At 55.5% G+C, this 19689-nt stretch overlaps 2 protein-coding genes across 7 annotated transcripts in view; one reads left to right on the forward strand and one right to left on the reverse strand.

Annotated features, from left to right (window-relative positions):
- HSPG2 (heparan sulfate proteoglycan 2) overlaps positions 1 to 7583 on the forward strand; it is a 110842-nt gene extending 103259 nt beyond the window's left edge. For all 6 annotated transcript variants that reach the window (XM_069575033.1, XM_069575034.1, XM_069575036.1 and 3 more), the window contains 12 exons: positions 55 to 153; positions 505 to 726; positions 1026 to 1270; positions 1808 to 1979; positions 2071 to 2193; positions 2282 to 2338; positions 5019 to 5094; positions 5169 to 5247; positions 5372 to 5442; positions 5588 to 5671; positions 6063 to 6166; positions 6325 to 7583. In XM_069575033.1, coding sequence (XP_069431134.1) covers positions 55 to 153; positions 505 to 726; positions 1026 to 1270; positions 1808 to 1979; positions 2071 to 2193; positions 2282 to 2338; positions 5019 to 5094; positions 5169 to 5247; positions 5372 to 5442; positions 5588 to 5671; positions 6063 to 6166; positions 6325 to 6497 — 1505 coding nt within the window. In that variant the 3' untranslated portion in view covers positions 6498 to 7583. The remainder of the gene's footprint in view (positions 1 to 54; positions 154 to 504; positions 727 to 1025; positions 1271 to 1807; positions 1980 to 2070; positions 2194 to 2281; positions 2339 to 5018; positions 5095 to 5168; positions 5248 to 5371; positions 5443 to 5587; positions 5672 to 6062; positions 6167 to 6324) is intronic.
- A 380-nt stretch (positions 7584 to 7963) lies between these two features.
- Positions 7964 to 15787, reverse strand: LDLRAD2 (low density lipoprotein receptor class A domain containing 2). The gene is made up of 5 exons (XM_069575187.1): positions 15697 to 15787; positions 13143 to 13574; positions 10276 to 10407; positions 8311 to 8472; positions 7964 to 8187 (listed from the first exon to the last, which is right to left on the reverse strand). Exons 1-5 carry the CDS (start codon positions 15785 to 15787, stop codon positions 7964 to 7966), a joined length of 1041 nt encoding a protein of 346 aa, XP_069431288.1.
- Between the last annotated feature and the right edge of the window lie 3902 nt (positions 15788 to 19689).

The following is a 19689-nucleotide window of genomic DNA, read 5'->3' on the forward strand; positions in this document are numbered from 1 at the left end:
CCCGGACACCTCCATGTACCCCCCGCCTCACTGCCCCGTGTCCCCCTGCCCCAGAGGCCTGTGGGCCCGACGCCACGTGTGTGAACCGGCCCGACGGCCGCGGCTACACCTGCCGCTGTCACCTGGGCCGCTCGGGGATGAGGTGTGAGGAAGGTAAGCAGAGTCGGGGCCTGAGACCCCAGGGATCCCAGGGAGGACAGGGGGAGCTGGGCAGGGCACCCTGAGGCCCTGACGGATCCTGTGGAGGATGCAGTTATTCCGGAGCCTGAATTCCTTAAGCAAGGGCCCCAGAGAGGAACCCGATCTGACTGGAGACCGGCTTGCTCTGCAGCGCCAGGGGGCAGGGAGTCTCAAGGCCGCTGCTGCAGCCACTGCCCAGCGGGTCCCCAGCCTTTGGGACTAGACGGCGGGAGTGAGCAGGGGTCCTGGAGGAAGGCTGCCTGCTCGGAGCCCTCCCAGGACCCTGGGGTTCCCACTGCCCCTGCTGAGCTGTGGCTGCTGCAGGTGTGACCGTGACCACTCCCTCCCTGTCGGGCACGGACTCCTACCTGGCACTGCCCGCTCTCACCAACACACACCACGAGCTGCGCCTGGACGTGGAGTTCAAGCCGCTGGCGCCCGATGGGGTGCTGCTGTTCAGTGGAGGGAAGAGCGGGCCAGTGGAGGACTTCGTGTCCCTGGCAATGGTCGGCGGCCACCTGGAGTTCCGCTACGAGCTGGGCTCAGGTGAGTGCGGATACCAAACACAGACAGGCTGTGGGCACTGGGCTCCGTGCCCCTCTCCCCGGGCCCTCCGGGGCCCCAAGAGACAAGAGGAATAAATTCTGAAGTCAGACCAACAGGAGGTCCCTGATCTTTGCGTCCTTCTCTCCGTTTGACCCAATTCCAATCACTAGACCCCTGAGGGTTCCTCGGGGGCACAGAGAGGCTGAAGGAGGTTCTATGTCTGCTCAAATTCCCATAGGGGGCTGGGCCAGGGCAGGGGGGCCCATCCACGTGCCAACCCTGCCTGGCATCCTCCCCAGGCCTGGCTGTCCTGCGGAGCACCGAGCCGCTGGCCCTGGGCCGCTGGCACCACGCGTCCGCGGAGCGTCTCAACAAGGATGGCAGCCTGAGGGTGAACGGCGGGCGGCCCGTGTTGCGCTCCTCACCTGGCAAGAGCCAGGGCCTCAACCTGCACACCCTGCTCTACCTGGGCGGCGTGGAGCCAGCCGTGCAGCTGCCCCCGGCCGCCAACGTGAGCGCTCACTTCCACGGCTGTGTGGGTGAGGTGAGCAGACTTCCTGACCACCAACAGTGAGGGCGGGGTGGCCTTGCTTCATCTGCAGTCAGCCCCGGGTGCTGGAGACTGGACGCTTCTCCCTCTGAACCTCAGTTTCCTCCTCTGTGAAATGGGATGATTGCACCTGCTTTCAAAAGTCATCCCGAGGCGGGACTGCTGTGATGGGTGTTTCCCGGTTGCACAGCGGGCCCTGGACCCTGTTCCTCCTTCCCTGGTGGCTCAGCTGGTAAAGAATCCACCCGCAGTGCAGGAGACCTGGCTTCGATCCCTGTGTTGGAAAGATCCCCTGGAGAAGGGAAAGGCTACCCACTCCAGTATTCTGGTCTGGAGAATTCCATGGACTGTATAGTCCATGGGATCACACAGTCGGACACGACTGAGCGACTTTCACACTTTCCCTGCGCTAGTCTCCCACCTCACTGCTCAAGTCGGAGCCTGGGGTCCCCTGCTCCCCTCCGTCTGCTGGCACACCCGTGCCTCTGCCCGCTGCATTCTTCAGGTCCCTCCGTGTACCTGTGCCCACAGGTGTCAGTCAACGGAAAGCGGCTGGACCTCACCTACAGCTTCCTGGGCAGCCAGGGCGTTGGACAGTGCTACGACAGCTCGCCGTGTGAGCGCCAGCCCTGTCACCACGGCGCCACATGCATGCCCGCGGGCGAGTACGAGTTCCAGTGTCTGTGTCGAGATGGCTTCAAAGGTGGAGGAGCCCCCGGGCTGGGAGGGAGGGGGCACGGGGTGGGCAGCGCCCACTCTGGCCCCTGCCCACTCACCTTTGTGCCAACCCGCAGGAGACCTCTGTGAGCACGAGGAGAACCCTTGCCAGCTCCACGAGCCCTGTCTACACGGGGGCACCTGCCAGGGCACTCGCTGCCTCTGTCCCCCCGGCTTTTCAGGCCCACGCTGCCAACACAGTAAGTGCCCCGATTTCTCTCCGCCGTGCCTCTCGGGGCTCCAGGGGCTGGAGACAGCCCACCGACCAGAGCCTGCCTCTCCCCACAGGCTCTGGACACAGCCTGGTGGAGTCCGACTGGCATCTTGAAGGCAGCGGGGGAAACGGTATGTACTGGGCGTGAACAGCCAGAGGAGCTGAGCAGACTTGTCCTTCCCAGACTCTGGGTCTTTCAGCTCCTCTTCCAGTGACCCCACCGCCCTCTCCACTCCATCCTGGCCTCTAAATAAAACCGGTCCAGGTGAGAGGCTCCCTGAGCACAGAGACAGGATACGGAGAGATAGCCGCCTAGAGCCGGGTCCCACCCTGCGCTTGCAGGCCGGGTGAACGCGACTCCCCTCACTTCCGTCCTCTGCTCTGTATTCACGCATAAAGCAACAAAGGTGTCTGTGTGCCCATACTTGCCCTGGGGGCAGCAAGTGTACGATGAATGAGGCAGGACCCTCGTTCTCAAGGATTCCACAACTTGTTTAAAAGCAATGATAATGATTTTACTACCGTGTGTAACATAAATGGCATAGCGCAGGGGGCTCAGCTCGGTGCTCTGTGAGGACCTAGATGGGTGGGATGGTTGGGGAGGGGCGGTCCAAAGGGAAGGGATATAGGTATACATATGGTGGATTCACTTCGTTGTGCAGCAGAAACTAACATAACATTGTAAAGCAGTCACACTCCAGTTTTAAAATGTTTTTACTGAACATCATTTACGGGGCTTGTGCTACCTGATTTCTAGATACGTATCTTATTTATCACTAATACAATAGGAGAGGTGGTGGTCTAGTGGGTAAGGGCCTGGATTCAAATCCTAGCCCTGCCACTTCCTGCCTGTGTGACTTGGGTGAGTCACTTAACCTCTCTGTACCTCGGTTTCCTCATGTATTAAATAGAAAGAAGCAACATCCTTCCACAAAACTTTGGCAAAAATTTAGTGTGAGACTAAAATTCTTTACTGTATTTAAAATGCTTCAAACAATGCCTGGTCCACAGCGGACACAAAATATTATCGTTGTCGTTCAGCCCCTAAGTCCTGTTCGACTCCTTGTGACCCCATGAACTACAGCACGCCGGGCTTCGCTGCCCTTCACCATCTCCCGGAGCTTGCTCAAACTCATGTCCATTGAGACAGTGATGCCATCCAACCATCTCATCCTCTGCTGCCCGCTTCTCCTACAACCCTCAATCTTTCCCAGCATCAGGGTTGTTTCCAGTGAGTCAGCTCCTCGTATCAGGTGGCCCAAGTATTGGAGCTTCAGCTTCAGCACCCATCCCTCCAATGAATATTCAGGGTTGATTTCCTTTAAAATTGATTAGTTTGATCTCCTTGCTGTCCAAGGGATTCTCAAGAGTATGAAAAAAATGCAGAATATTAGCTTTTGTGAATTGTAGCAAAGACATAGGGTTGTGACAAGGACCCAGTTGAAAATTACATTTGTAGCTGGATGATATGAAACTTACTGCCCCATAACTGGCACATAGTAGGTGCTTGGGAACTGTTAGCTGCTCACTTCATCAGCTGGTGGAGGCCACTGATGTGTCTCCTACCCTGGTGGCTGCCAGGCCCCAGGGGCCAGCGCTGGTACAGAATGGCTTTGAGCAGGTAGGGTTGGGACTGTTATAGCCACACACACAGGGTTGGTGAGGCAGCCTTAAGGTCTGGGCTGCCATCCAGCTTCCCACTTCCTGGGCAAGTCCCTCACCCCTGAGCCTGTTTCCCTGTCTGTAAGATGGCGGGAACTCAAGGGTTCAGAACCGTTTATGTGCTACTGCCCTGGGTGCCCAGCTGTCCCAGCCTGCTCAGGCATGAGAGACTTCTGGGAATGAGGGGCTCGCAGAGCTAAAGCAGGACAAGGGACTGCCCTGGCTGCCCAGTGATTAAGAATCCTCCTTGCAATTCAGGGAATGCGGGTTTGATCCCTGGTCGCGGAACTAGCATCCCACATGTCTTGGAGCAGCTAAGCCCACAAGCTGCAACTACCAAGCCTGTGTGCTCTAGAGCCTGAGGGCCACAGGGAAGACCCATCACAGTCAAAAAAAAGAACCAGAACAGGAGCCGGCAAATCGGGATGGGTGATGGCACAGAATGAATGAAGCACATAGGATTTCAAAGGAAACCAATTATCCTGAAACAAGGTTATCAAAGGGCTTCCCTGGTGACTCAGGTGGTAACAGATCCACCCGCAGTGCAGAGGACCCGGCTTCGACCCCTGGGTCAGGAAGATCCCCTGGAGAAGGGCATGGCAACCCACTCCAGTATTCTTGTCTGGAGAGTCCCATGGACAGAGGAGCCTAGTGGGATAGAGTCTATGATATTGCAAAGAGTTGGATATGACTGAGTGACTCACCCTTTCACTTTCATCAAAACATTTACATTTTTTGCTTCTTTATTAACCATTAAATACAAGATTTAGGGTTGTTAGTCCCAACAGCTACCACCGTTGCCATAAGCATAAACCATGTTTTTAAGTGCTTGTAACCACCGCACGGGGGTGAGGAATCTCCTGCTGGTGACTGAGTCACCTTCACTGTGCCTCCTACCTGCGTAATTGAAGCAGCGGCTAAGCTTCAGGGAGAAGTGAGCGAGGCCAGAACTGCGATGTTTTCCCGGCCAAGTTCGGAGCCCCCTGAATTCTGCCCACAGCCCCCTGGGTCCCCAGGGACCGCAGGTTCAGAGCCCCTTAGGAGCAGTACAGGTGGGGGTGGAGATGGAGGTCAGGGGGGCCCGTGCGGGATGGAGGCTCCCTGGGGGTGGGCGGGGCTCCCAGCATCGCCCCCACTGCCCCTCCACAGACGCCCCCGGGCAGTACGGAGCCTACTTCTACGACAACGGCTTCCTCGCTCTCCCGGGCCGCGTCTTCTCCAGGAGGTAAGACCGGTGTTGGGAGGGTCTGTGGGCCCAGGGTGGGACTTCTGCCCCCTCACCCACTTTCTCCACTGCAGCCTCCCCGAGGTGCCTGAGACCATCGAGCTGGAGGTTCGGACCAGCACGGCCAGCGGCCTCCTGGTCTGGCAGGGCGAGGTGAGTGTGGGGCGTCCGGCCCGGGGTCTCAGGCTCCCCTGCCTCTTGATGGCCCGGGAAGTGGGAGGGAGAAAGGGGGTGGCCACAGCCGCTGGGGCCGCAGAGACACTTGTTTCCCTGGCAGGAGACGGGACAGTCCACTCGAGGCAAGGACTTCATCAGTCTTGGGCTTCAGGACGGGCACCTCGTCTTCAGGTGGGTCCTGGCCCCTCCTCTCCCTTCCCTCACCCCCCTTATCCTTCAGTGGCTTTCCATCCAGTCCCCTCCCGAGCCACGCCCCCCACTCCCCCACTCCAGTCCCACCCCCTGCTCATGCCCTCTGGGGCCTGTGTGCCTGCAGCTACCAGCTGGGCAGCGGGGAGGCCCGCCTGGTCTCCGAAGACCCCATTAACGACGGCGAGTGGCATCGTGTGACGGCGCTGCGGTAAGGGAGTCCCCCCGGCCTGGGCACTGGGGCGAGAGGCCAGAGTTCCCCTGTCATGTGGAGGGGGCAGGCATTGAGCTCTGGGGAGGCAGAATTTGAGGGCGGGGTCAGTGGGGCAATCACCACCCAGAGCACAGACTTCCAGGATGGGACAGAACTCCTGGGGGGTGGGGATGGGCACACGAGCACCCCAGGGGATGGGGGAAACCTGGGTGGGGTGCTCGGAAGCTGTTTGTGTGGGGCCAGATCTCTCACCCAGCCAGGGGTGGGGGGACAGGAAAGAACTCGGGGAGCAGGGGGTGGACCTCTCTGTTGTAAAGGGAGGGGACTCTCACGGGGCTGGGAAGGACGGGAAATAGTGGGTGAGGGCCGGACTCCCATTCCGATGCAGAGAGGGCCAGAGAGGCTCCATCCAGGTGGACGGAGAGGAGCTGGTGAGCGGCCAGTCCCCAGGCCCGAACGTGGCTGTCAACACCAAGGGCAGTGTCTACATCGGTAAGTCTTGAACGTGGGCCTCAGGGCAGGCTGGGGCCCTGCTCCTCCAGGTGCTGAGGGAGAGACTGGGGGCCCCTGCACCCCCTGAGCAGAGCTGGAGCTCCCCCTCCCGGGGCTCCTGGAGCTGATGGGCCCGCCCTCTCCCCCCACCCCCGCAGGCGGAGCCCCGGACGTGGCCGTGCTGACCGGGGGCAGGTTCTCCTCGGGCATCACGGGCTGCATCAAGAACCTGGTGCTGCACTCCGCCCGGCCCGGCGGCCCCCCCCCGCAGCCAGTGGACATGCAGCACCGTGCCCAGGCGGGGGCCAACACACGCCCCTGCCCCTCGTAGGCACTGCCCACCCCGCATGGACTCCCGGGCCACGCCCCAGCCCCGCGACGGCGACTATATTATTATTAATATTATTATTATGATGATGAGGAATATTTTGTATGAAACCGAGGCGATGCCACGCTTTGCTGCTACTGCCCTGGGCTGGACTGGAGGGTGGGCATGTCACCCCCGCCCCCCCCCACAAACACACCTGGGCAGAGCCACAGGCTGCGGGCACAGCAGGTTGAACCAGAGCCGGTGCCTCGGGGGCCACCAGAACTTGGGGTTGGGCACGGTGGCTCAGTGGGGTCAGACCTGCCTCCACCAACGGAGCCCCTCACAAGGCAGCGCTGGGCCGCCCATTTGTTCAGCCCCGGGGTGGCGGCCCTCATTTCTGCGGAGCCGACATCGGCTTCAAGCCAGGCACCTTGCCAGCCACCTTGGAGCCTCACCAGCTACCCAGAGCGGAGGGCATCAATTGGCCTTGGCCACCCTCCTCTGGGTTGGGAAGGCTCCTTAGTGCCAACTGTGGAGCAAAAGGCAGCTCACCCCTGGGCAGGCAGCCCGCCCCCCCCCCACCACCACCAGCCCACGTCCCAGCCCCGTTCCACCCCCACCAGACCAGCCGGGCCCCCGGCCCCTGGCAGCCTCCCCTTCCCACCACGCCCTCTTGGCCTGCATTGCCCCCTCCCCACCAACCCCACCAGCCCCAGGGCCCCCTTGCCCTCAAGGGGCTGCAAGGGAAACTCCACCCGACTTGTACCAGGAGCTGCTACAGGCAGAGCCCCGCACTGAGAGGGGCTCCCTGCCCGCACCAGGCCACTTCCCCCCCCACGGATCTGGAAGTGAAGGACCAGGGGACGTGGGGGGAGGAGGCCTTAGTGGTCAGAAAGAGTAAGTGCCTTGGGTGCGGGGAGCTGGGACACAGGACTGGGAGGGGCAGGGAGGGGACGTGCCCGTCCTGCCCCACCTGTGGGCGCCCGAGGGCCCGCTTGCCAGCAGCCCCCAGACGTGGGGCCGGGACGCCTGGCCTCTGTGTCCTAGGAAGGACCCTCCTGTGGTCTTTGTCTTGGTCTTTCTTAATAAACGGTGCTATCCCCGCCAGGGCTGTCATCTCCTGTGTCTTTGATTCAAGCGGGACTCTTGGTCCCTGAGGGTGGGCCAGGGTAGGGCCAAGCAGGATGGACCAGCGAGGTCCAGGGGTCAAGTGAGACAGCTTCAGGCGCATGAGGCCCCTGCTCCCTGCCCTTCACAGATCCAGCAGAGTGCCAGCTGCCGAAACAAACTGCAGAGTCAGCTGTCCTGGTGGCCTTCACCATGACCCTCTGAGGCAGGAATCATCCCATTTTCCAGACGGGCAGACTGAGTCTCGGAGGGTTGTGTGATGGGCTCAAAGGTAGACAGCCCTGTGTGAGGGGGCGGGCGCAGAACCCAGGGACCGTCTGACCCCAGAGCCCACTCTCTCTCCGATGCCCAGAGCCTCTCTAGGAATGCACTCCCTGACGCTGGAAGGCTGGCTCACTCAGCCGCAGCCCCCCAGGGACCACTTGGCCAGGACACGTGTAACAGACCGTGCAGCAGAGGCCACGGGCCCGGGCCGGGCGGGCCAGCTGGCCGGAGAAGCAGCAGCACCAGAGGAGGCCCAGGAGGAGGCCAGCAGAGGCTAGGGACAGCGAGGAGGCCAGCGCCGCCCCCTGCAGCCAGGGCCCTGCAGAAAGAGAGTCCACTCAGGCCTTGGCCCGGGCCTGCTGCCCCCTGCCCATCCCTGGAGAGGGACAAGTATGGTCTCGGTGGATGCGGCGATAGTGGATGGTTACTAAGAGCCACCTACCTTCCAGAGCTACACCCTGTCGGGCAGGGTCCCAGTGGGCAGGCGGGCTCCTCTCAGCTGCCGTCCCCAGGGGGCCTGAAGACGGGAGAGCTGGGGAGGAAGTCAGTGTCTGGGAGGCACCGTCATCCGTGTTCCCCTCCTGGCTGGGCTCTGGAGAGGGAGCTGAAGGGGGAAATAACCACCAACACACTGAGATTTGATGATTAAATTATTATGTCTCATTTAATACTCCTAAAACCTCTGAGCAAGTCTTAGTATTTTTATTTTACAGATAAAGAATGGATGGGAAAACAGTGGAAACAGTGTCAGACTTTATTTTGAGGGGCTCCAAAATCACTGCAGATGGTGACTGCAGCCATGAAATGAAAAGACACTTGCTCCTTGGAAAAGTTATGACCAACCTAGACAGCATATTAAAAAGCAGAGACATTACTTGGCCAACAAAGATCCGTCTAGTCAAGGCTATGGCTTTTCCAGTGGTCATGTATGGATGTGAGAGTTGGACTGTAAAGAAAGCTGAGCGCCAAAGAGTTGATGCTTTTGAACTGTGGTGTTGGAGAAGACTCTTGAGGGTCCCTTGGACTGCAAGGAGATCCAACCAGTCCATCCTAAAGGAAATCAGTCCTGAATATTCATTGGAAGGACTGATGCTGAAGCTGAAACTCCAATACTTTGGCCACCAGATGCGAATAACTGACTCACTGGAAAGGACCCTGATACTGGGAAAGATTGAGGGCGGGAGGAGAAGGGGACGACAGAGGATGAGATGGCTGGATGGCATCACCGACTCAAAGGACATGAGTTTGAGCAAGCTCTGGGAGTTGGTGATGGACAGGGAGGCCTGGCGTGCTGCAGGCCATGGGGTCGCAGAGAGTCAGACACGACTGAGCCCCTGAACTGAAGCACAGAGGGAGGCTGAGTCACTCTCCAGGTCACACAGCTGGAAGTGCCGGGGATGGACCTGGACTCACAGTCTAGCTCCAGGGGCTGTGGTGGGTGAATGGAGCTGCTTTTCAAGAAGGAAGCACCTGTGGCGAGCACTGTCAGTGCACCCAGCGCCGTGCTCTGCGCTCGGCTCGTCACCCACAGGATTTCACTTAGAGTTCATGACAAATCCAAAAGGCTCACTTTATCACCCTCAGTTTACAGGTAAAGAAACGGAGGCACAGGGAGGTTCATTCTTCCACTTACTGGACGAGTATTTTTTGAGCATCTGCTATACCTCAGGCATTGCTCTGGGGACTGAGGGATATGACAGTGAGAAAAACAGACAAAAATGTCTTCATGGAGGGCTTCCCTGGTGTCTCAGTGGTAAAGAATCCATCTGCCAATGCAAGACAAAAAAAAAAAAACCTGCCTGCCAGTGCAGGAGACAGAAGGGATGCCGGTTCCGTCCCCGGGTCTGGAAGGTCTGGAGGAGGGCACGGCAACCCACTCCAGGGTTCTTGCCTGGAGAATCCCATGGACAGAAGAGCCTGGTGGGCTACAGTCCATGGGGTCACAAAGAGTCAGACATGATGGAAATGAATTCAGTTCAGTTCAGTCACTCAGTCGTGTCCGACTCGTTGTGACTCCATGGACTGCAGCACGCCAGGCCTCCCTGTCCATCACCAACTCCCGGAGTTTACTCAAACTCATGTCCATGGAGTCAGTGATGCCATCCAACCATCTCATCCTCTGTCGTCCCCTTCTCCTCCCACCTTCAATCTTTCCCAGCATCAGGGTCTTTTCCAATGAGTCAGTTCTTCTTGGAAATGACAGAACGCACCCTCCCCGCCACTGAAACGCCATTTGGAAGCAGCTGGACCCGATCACCTCTGGCATCTTCGAGATCTAACGTCCTCTGGTCCTCAGCCTGGTCTGGACAGAGTCCCCGCTGCTTCCCCTTATCCTCTCCCGCCACACCCCTGCCTCCAGCTCCCATCCCAGATGCTCGGCAGGGCCCAGGCCCCACCCACCACTGACCTCTGCAGTTGGCTGGTGGCCAGGAGGCCTGGTCACTGCCATCGCCACAGTTGTCCATGCCCCAGCGATCGCACACCAGGCTCGGAGGGATGCACCTGCCGTTCCGACACAGGAAGTAGCCACCACAGGATCCTGCAGCCGAGAGGGGAGGCATGCGATGAGGACCCTGGGCACCAGGGCAGGTCTGGTCCTGCGGGGAGGGAATGTGGGACGTGTGAGCAGGAGAGGCTGTTTCCAGGCGCGTGCAGATGAGAGTATGGATGAGACAGGGGTGTAATCATAAAGATGATGAGGGTGTCAGTGGCTAAGATTTACAGAGTTCCTGTGCCAGGCCCAGCGCGGCTCACATCCCAGCTCATCGAGTTCTCACAGCAACCCTGTGGGGTCAATACTGTTATCAACCCCATTTGAGAGAGGAGAAGACTGAGGCACAGGGAGGCTAGGTCGCAAGACCAAGGCCACATAGCTTGTATCTAAGCGGCAGGGTAGGAATTCCGCCCCATGCTCATGTGAGCATGTGAGTGTGTACACACACACGTGTGCCCGGCAACCTGAACACTCCAAGCACCTCCCCCCACTCAGCACTGTACCTGCCATCAGCCCACCTGCAACTGTATGGCTTATTCCTCTCAGGTCTCTCCACTCAAAGGTCATCTTGTCCGAAGGACTGCCCTCACCCCCACACAAGAACAACACACCACCCCTCCCCTCCAGCCCTTTATCCTGACTCCAGTTCCCCTGTCGCACTTACCACCTCTGCAGAACACAGATTTGCTTGATTCTTTGTGGTCTGTCTTGCCCACTAGAACGTCAGCTCAAGTGAGGCAGGGACTTCTCTTTCACTCATGGCTGCGTGAATCCCTGGAGCCTGGAAGAGCACCTGGTGCCTGGCAGCTACTCAATACTTGTTAAATGAATGAACACAGACAGAAAAGTGGATGACTCGGTGCCCAGGTGCAGTAGACAGGTTGGCTTACACAGCACCCCATTCCGCGGAGAAAAGCTGGGTCAGGCAGTACTGACCAACACCATGGCTCAGAGCTGAGCATGGGAAACAGAGCATTCCATTCCTGGTTCTGGGAACCTACACGTAGCCCGTGTGACCAATCAGATTTGACCCTGAGGACTTTCGCTAGAACCTTAAGATCCCTGCAGTTCCCTGGCGGTCCAGTGGGTAGGACTTGGCGCTTTCACTGCAGGGGGCTCGGGTTCAGTCCCTGGTTGGGAACTGAGATCCTGCCAGCCACAGGACGGCACGGCCAACAGAGAAAAGATCCTCACTCTTTTTTTCATTGAGGTGAGAGTTATGAGAGACTGTGTTCTTGGAGTTGCAGAGTCACCTTGTTGCCAAGTAGAAAGAGGGAGCTAGAGTTGCCTGAAATGGAAGCCAAACAGATCCAAAGCAAAGGGAGAAAAATAGAGAGAACCTAGGAGGCATCACTTGAGCTCTTGGATCCATCTTTACCTGAACCAACACCTTAGTATCCCAGTTATAGGAGCCCCCCAAATTCTCCTTTGGCTTAAGCCAACTTGAATTGGGTTTCTTACATGTGCAAATGAAAGTGAATGCTCTCATACGCATAAGATGTGTAGGTGTCAGAGCAAATATCTGTGAGCGGAAACACAAACAGTAATATCATAAAAAGGGATCCAAGGGAGCCAGAGTTGCAACAGAGCTTCGCCACCTTCACCTGCTCTTCAGAGTCCAATCCTGCTAAATACAGAGCAGCTGCGCCTCACAGGAGGGCAAGGTCATGGGGGGAAAGGGAGAGAGAGAAAATAAAGAAGGGAGGGAGCGAAGGAGTTGGTTTCCGATTAGCCAGTGAGATCTTCTTGCAAAACAACATTAGGACCCTTGGCGCAGGAGCCAGAAAGGGGACTCCAAGCCCCATCAGTCATGGCCCCAGAGACACACGAGATGGCAGGGCATGCTCTCTGACCAGCTCAGGTTGAAGGGCTGTCGAGGGCCTGGCATGTCGAGGTCCAACTCCTGGTGAACCTGGGTTGGCTCTCAGAGCCGCCCCCCCCCCCCAAAAGTTCCTGCCTCCAAGTTCTCACGACCCCATATTTAATGCTCCAGTCTGGATATTTTGGCAGAGAGGGCAATGAAGCTTCTCTGTGGTTTTGGAAACTTCTGCGCTTTGGCAGCTCATCTGGGGTAGCATCAGTGAGTGTCTCCAGTCCTGGGGAACCTGCCGGGACTAAAGCCTTGACTCAATGTGAGCAGAGGACCAACTCTAGCAGTTACAGCCCCGCTGCTCCGCCTGTGATCTGGGTGGCCTGCAGCACTTTGCCTAACCTCCCTGAGCCTGTTTCCCATCCATCAATATGAGAGTATGACCCAGCATAGCTGCTGTGAGAACAGAGGAGATCTGGCTTGCCAAGGGCAGGAGACAATGCTCATTAAGGGATTACTGTTAATATCACAATCAGTTCCCTTTCCTTGCCTAAGTAGGTTTCCCCCACTTACAATCACCAAAAATCCTGGCTCTCTGCCCCTCTGCAATCGTCTGAGAGGCAGATTCAGGACAGAGGAGCTGCTGTGTGAACATACGTGGGCATGAGTTGCCTGGAAGTGTGCAAAGAGGTACTGTGTATGAGGTGTATGGGATGCGAACTGTGTGTGCAAGTGAGTGTGCCCTATGTGAGCCAGGTGGGTCGTGCGTTGGCAGTCTGTGTGTGCCAGGCGTGTGGAGCTGTGGGTATGAGGTGTGTGCTTGCGCCTTGTGTGTGAGGGAGTTGATACTGGAGTGTGAGTTGTGGGAAGTCAAGTCCCCCGCGGTTGGCTCTGGGTCTGGACCACCCCACCCGCTTCTCTCCCGCAGGCCTCCGGCCCCTCCGGGTCCAGGCCGACCGCCCCAACCCACCCAGCCGGAACGAGGTGACTTCTCCCACGAAGTCCACGCGGGGCTGGCGGCCTCTGGTGACCAGGCGCAGGCCCAGGAGGTCCCCGGAGGTGGTCACCGGGGCCGGGATGGTCAGGCCGCAGAGCGGGGCTCCCAGGGGCCGGGGCGTCCCCGGCGGCCCCTCGTACAGCTGCAGGTAGGACCCCGGGGCGCAGGGGTCCGCCGGCAGCGGGGCGGAGGCGTTGAGCGCGGGGGGCACGGACGGCGGGGCCAGGCTGTAGACCAGGAAGAAGCGGAACTGGAGGCGGATCCTGTCGCCGGGGGCGGCCGCCCGTACCCAGAGCCCGCAGTCCGTGTCCGGGGCCACGAAGTAAAAGCGGCGCGACGCGGAGTGCGAGCGCAGCAGCAGCCCGTCCGCCGGCCAGGTCCGGCCGCACAGGTCCACCAGGTCAGCTGCAACGGAGAGCACGGCCCTGAAACCGAGGTGCCCGGCCTGGCCCCTGCCGTCTGCCCAGGGGCAGATGATTGATCCATCTCAGAATATTTGTGAGGGCTACAAAATTTAATTCAAGTCCTCAGTCTCTTATTCAGAAACCCGAGGATGGGGACTTCCCTGGGGCCAGGTGGTAAAGACTTCCCCCTCCAATGGAGGTGGGGGTGGGCTGGGCGGGGGGAGGTACTGGGGGTGGGGCTGGAGGCGGCAGGTTCCAGGGTTCCACCCCTGGCAAGTGAGCTAAGATCCCACCTGCCAGGTGGCCCAAAAAACAAAACATAAAATAGAAATAATTATTGTAACATAATAAGAAGGGTCCACATTTTTTTAAAAAAATCTAAAAAAAGAAAAACACCTTCGGATGTGGTTTCAGGATTTCCCAGATTTTAGAAAGATAATATGATACATACAGCCTCAAACGGAGTCTGCTGCAGCCCTCTGTGATCAAACACATTTTCTAGAGCAGTTGTACAGAACATTTGCCCCAAGTAGGACAAATAAAGACAACATACAGACTCCTGTCAGTTCAGGTCAAGGTGTTGCCAGTTAATTAAAAAACAAATATTGGTTGTCAGACCTTTCCATATTTCGGAGTGGAAGCTGAAGGATTGTGGGCATGTATGGGGGTGGGTGCAGTGCTTGGGAGAGCACCTCATGAGCATCGCAGAAGTATCAGTTTGATCTTATGTAAGGAAGGATGGGAGAGACACAGTTGGGCCCCTGCCCAGACAGCAGCCATTCCCTGTTTCTCCTTGCTAAAGAAACTCAGTTCCCCTCAGCTGTCGGGGAGCAACATGCTAGCCCCCTGGTCATTAGCCTAATGCAAGTTTTGTAATCCTAATTTTATTTGCCAGGTTTAGGGGTTGGCATGTGACCTGATTCTGGCCAATGAGATTTAAGGAGAGGCTTGCTGAGGGTTCCTGAGGAAGATTTTCCTCCTTGATTTAACAAAAAAAAAGGAGGGAGAGCTATGGGATGACGAGCCTCCTTTTCTTCCTGCTTTTGAAAGTCATTGACTGAGGATGTGATGCCTGGAGCTGCAGCAGCCATCTTACAAGGATGAGGTCATGAGAATTATGGAGGAGCCTTGGCACAGTTGAACTGCTGAAAACCATTCTGGTCTCACCCAAGGCCTCTCGGCTTAAGTGAAATAATAAATGTCCCTATGTTAAACATTCCCTTTAGTTTGGTATCTGTTCCAGCCCCAAACTTCCTCATTGGTACAGAATTGTTATGAAGATTAATGAGATAATGTGAGTATTCAAACCATCTCTGATTTTTGTAAGGAGAGAGAGAGAACAGGAGGTGGCTTTTCTGGTGCATGGTAAGGGCACTAGGGGTGACTGAGGACAAGCCAGGATCTGGGTCTTTGGGGGAGAAATTCCCCTTTAGGGCTCAGGATGTAGGAGCATCTTCTCATATGTGTGCAGGTCTACTAAAGCCGGAACCTGTCTTGGAGGCACACGGGACAGGGGGAGTTTCAGAGAGTGAGTGTTCGAGCACCTCCTGTGTGCAGGGTGCTGTCTGTATGTCTTGCATGGTTGATCTCACATGGATAATATTAACAGTCCCTTAAGGAGCAAGGCTCTATCGTTCTTCCCATTTTATTGCTGAGGAAACGGAGACTTAGAAACAGTGAAGTCAGGACTCCCCTGGCGATCCAGTGGTTAAGACTCTGTGCCTCCAATGCAGGGGGCCACAGGTTTGATCCCTGGTTGGGGAACTAAGATCCCACATGCCATGCAGTGAGGCCAAAAAAAAAAAAAAAGTGATGTCAAGGGTAGAGTGAGTCTGTGAATGCAGGGTCATCCGACTCCAAAGTCCACAGCGTTCCCCAGTGCCAGACCTGACGGCTGCCCTGCCTGCCCCCAGGCCCTTGTTTCTGGGTGATTTGGAGCTCCAGCCACCCAGAGGGATTGGGGTAGATTTGGAGGTGCCAGGCAAGAGCAGACTCAGAGTCTCCCAGTGTCCCCCAGCCCAAGGGATCCCAGCCCATCAGGGTGAATGCTGACTGGGGAAACAGACTCTAAGGGTGGTGGGCCTGAGTCTCCTGCCTGCCCAGCCAAGCCCCCATGAACTCACCGGTGTGCAGAGCTGATGCAGTCAGCGTGGCTGCCCCCAGCAGGAGCAGCCTCTGGGGCAGCTGTGGAGGATAGACTTCCATCCCAGCCATCCTGTGCCCAACAGTGGGGCAGACTGGCAGAATCTGCAGTTTGGGGTCTTTGGGGAGACTGCAGTGGAGGAGTTGGCAGGATGTGGGGAGCAAGAGGAGGCAAGTACACCAGCTCCTCTGGTCTCTCCAGAGATGTTTGCACTCCCGGTTCCAGACTCTTCTTCAGATCAGGGTTGTGTCTAGGGTTGCCATGGAGATTTGGGGCTGGGGCAGGAGCCTGGGGAGAGAAGGCGGGGAGGATGCCTGCTCATCCCTTGCCAGACAGGAACCAGGAAACTCAGATCCGGTTCAGCCACAGGGCTTCTAGGAGGGGGGTCCCACAGCCTCAGAGAACTGCCGCCTTCCTGGAGAAGTTGGCATCTTAGGGCTGAGCTTAACAGAGACGCCCAGGACACCAAACCGGCCTCTCCGAGGGCCTTAGAGACGCAGCAAGTGGTGAAGGAGCACTGGCCCAGGACTCGGCTCTGTTACAAAGGACTCCTGCCTCAGGGCCTTTGCCCTTGCTGCTCCTATGCCGGGACTGCCCCTCTTCCACATGGTGGTCCATGGCTGACTTCTCTGGGTCATTCAGATTTCAAGCTCACATGTCACCTGCTCAAACCACATTTCCCTGACCATTTCTCAGTCTAAATTAGTGCTTTCCCTCCTTGTCACTCAGTCACATGTCCCTGAATTTATCTCAGTGCTCACTGAAATTGCTTTGGTGGTGGTGGTCGTTGAGTCGCTCAGTCGTGTCCAACTCCGGCAACCCAACGGACTGCAGCCTGCCAGGCTCCTCCGTCCATGGGATTCTCCAGGCAGAATACTGGAGTGGGCTGCCATTTCCTTCTCCAGGGGATCTTCCTGACCCAGGAATCAAACCCGGGTCTCCTGCATTGCAGGCGCATTCTTTACCGACTGAGCCACAAAAGGAATTACTTTGCTTATTTATATCTATCTTGTTGTATGTATTGTCCATTGACCCCACCAACTAAAATTCCATGTCTTATTGTTCTCTGAAGCCCTGGGTCATAACACCGTGCCTGGCACAGAGCAAAAATCCAGGAAAAAAGAACTAATATGTGCCATTGAGCAAATGGCCTTCCTTTTCTCTGGGCTTTACTTCTTCATGTATAAAAGGAAGGGTTTGGACCATTTCAGGCTTTTTCAAAAACTGTAATTAGTGGAACAGTTTTTGTTTTTGGTTTTCAAAAGGCGTCATACATGGAACCTTAATATATGAAACTGAAACGTCTCAGGTCTCAGTTTCCTGATCTGCGAAATGGAATAATGGTAGATCTCACTTTGCAGGTGTATTGTAAAGGATAAGTAACTTGATACAGGTGGGGGACTTAGAATAGTGTCTGTCTCTATAGTGAAGTGCCCAGCGCTTGTCAGGCTGGATGATGACTCCCACCATTATTATTTAAACAGATCTTCTGTGTTTCAAGACGTCCCCACCTCAGACCTTGAGACACCACCTTAGGGTCTAAGGACTCTATGGGAAGGTTAAAACTGTTGGCCCTACTGCTCTCTAATGCTCTCCTTTTGAGAACTGACATTCGATGTCACCTTGATACCCTGCTGTGTGTGTTGCCAAGGCTAGGCCGTGGGAACTCCTTAGGCAGGGGTGGATCTATCATGAAACGCATGAGCTTGAGCATCAGGACATATTACTTGCGTGGATTATTTCATAATTTCATAAAATTTGCAAAAGTGAGATATTTTAACCACAACCGATTCAGATCACTGTCCCTCTCCACCCCAGTCTCCTCCATCACACCTCTCTTCAGATGGCCATGGGCATTTTTGAAATCTGGCTAAAAGAGGTGGCTTTGAACTTGGGTTTGCAGAGGGTATAATTAGGGGTTCTGGCTCCTTCCAGGTGTCATTTTATTATTTCTGAATGTCCCAGAATGCCTTCCAGGAATCTTCCTCATGCCCTGTACGCTGTCTGTCCCAGTGTTGTGATATGAAGGTGCAGAACCAGAGGTCATGATTGTGCCTGGCCTCGTGGTATGAGGGCATTGAAGGGGAAATGAGGTTTGAACTGTATGGAGCCAATCTTAAAGCTCACATATGTAAGAACTTTGATAGAGGTTATCTCAAGTTTGACAATAATCCTTAAGAGAATGAATAATCTTACTAATAACAATGAACTGCAAAGTTGAGGGAAAAAGTCGAAACCATCACTAATTAAAAATTAAAAAAATAATTTTAATCAGTCATGCTAAAGGAAAGACTGAGTTATCTTTCTAGTCCTGTCGTGGAAAATCTCATACAGTGTTGTCATAGAAGGGATAAAAGGATATGCCACCAAAAAAAGTAAGGGAAACGGTATTATTATAGAAGGATGTTAGGCAGTTGACTGATAAAAACGTGCTATTGTGTGGACTTTACATTGTCCGCAGTATTTGTCAGCTTTTAAACTTTGAAAGATGTTGGACATGGAAGCAAGCCAGATGTCCATCGACAGATGAATGGAGAAAGAAGATGTGGTATATATAGATACACATATACCCCGTGGAAAACTACTCAGCCATAGAAAAAGAACGCAGCTGAGTCAGCTGTACTGATGTAGATGAGCCTACAGCCTATTAAACAGCGTGAAGTAAGTCAGAAGGAGAAAAACAAGCATCATCTATTAATGCATCAATATGGAATCTAGAAAAATGGTACAGATGAAAGCATTTGCAGGACAGGAATAGAGGCGCAGACGCAGAGAATGGGCAGTAGACAGAGTGCGGGGGAAGGAGAGGGGTGAACTGCGAGAACAGCACTGACGTATACCCGCCGCCACGTGTGAAACGGACAGCGGGCGGGGGGCTGCTGCCAGCACAGGAGCTCAGCGCGGGGCCCTGGGATGGCCTGGAGGGCTGGGATGGCGCGTAGGAGGGACGCTCAAGAGGGAGAGGAGATACGCATGTTTATGGCTGGTCCACACTGTCGTACAGCAGAAACTTACACAATATTGAACAGGTGTGGAGACAGTGGCCGACTTTATTGCTCTGGGCTCCAGAATCACTGCAGATGGTGGCTGCAGCCATGAAATTAAAAGACGCTGGCTCCTTGGAAGGAAAGTTATGACCAACCTAGATAGCATATTCAAAAGCAGAGACATCACTTTGCCAACAAAGGTCCGTCTAGTCAAAGCTACGGTTTTTCCAGTGGTCATGTATGGATGTGAGAGTTGGACTGTGAAGAAAGCCAAGCGCCAAAGACTTGATGCTTTTGAACTGTGGTGTTGGAGAAGACTCTTGAGAGTTCCTTGGACTGCAAGGAGATCCAACCAGTCCATCCTAAAGGAGATCAGTCCTGGGTGTTCACTGGAGGGACTGATGCTGAAGCTGAAACGCCAATACTTTGGCCACTTGATATGGAGAGCTGACTCATTGGAAAAGACTCTGATGCTGGGAAAGGTTGAAGGCAGGAGGAGAAGGGGATGACAGAGGATGAGATGGCTGGATGGCATCACGGACTCGATGGACGTGAGTCTGAGAGAACTCCGGGAGTTGGTGATGGACAGGGAGGCCTGGCGTGCTGCAGTTCATGGGGTCGCAAAGAGTCGGACACGACTGAGCAACTGAACTGAACTGAAAAAAAGCTGTAAAGAAGAAAAAAAAGATGTGATGTCTACATACCCACACACGCACACAGGGACCATTATTCAGCCATAATAAAGAATGAAATAATATAATCTGCAACAACATGAATGGGCCTAGAGATTATCATACCAAGTGAAGTAAACCAGACAAAGAAAGACAAACATTAGGGACTTCCCTGGTGGTCCAGTGGCTAAGACTCCGTGCTCCCAATGCAAAAGGCCCAGGTTCAGTCCCTGGTCAGGGAACTAGATCCCACACGCCACAGCTAAGAACTGGCCCAGGCAAATAAATAAACAATTCTTAAAAAACAAAAGACAA

This window comes from Ovis canadensis, chromosome 2 (genome assembly GCF_042477335.2).
Source record: "Ovis canadensis isolate MfBH-ARS-UI-01 breed Bighorn chromosome 2, ARS-UI_OviCan_v2, whole genome shotgun sequence".
Lineage (NCBI taxonomy): Eukaryota > Metazoa > Chordata > Mammalia > Artiodactyla > Bovidae > Ovis > Ovis canadensis.

Bases quoted from the DNA above. Each gene is read 5' to 3' on its own strand.
- LDLRAD2 (XM_069575187.1), bottom strand. From the start codon at position 15,787: ATGGCTGGGATGGAAGTCTATCCTCCACAGCTGCCCCAGAGGCTGCTC. The intron at 8,473-10,275 runs GTCAGTGGTGGG...TTCCCCCTTCAG, and splicing joins GCCACCAGCCAACTGCAGAG to CTCCCTCTCCAGAGCCCAGC. The intron at 8,188-8,310 runs GTAGGTGGCTCT...CTCTTTCTGCAG, and splicing joins ACAGGGTGTAGCTCTGGAAG to GGCCCTGGCTGCAGGGGGCG.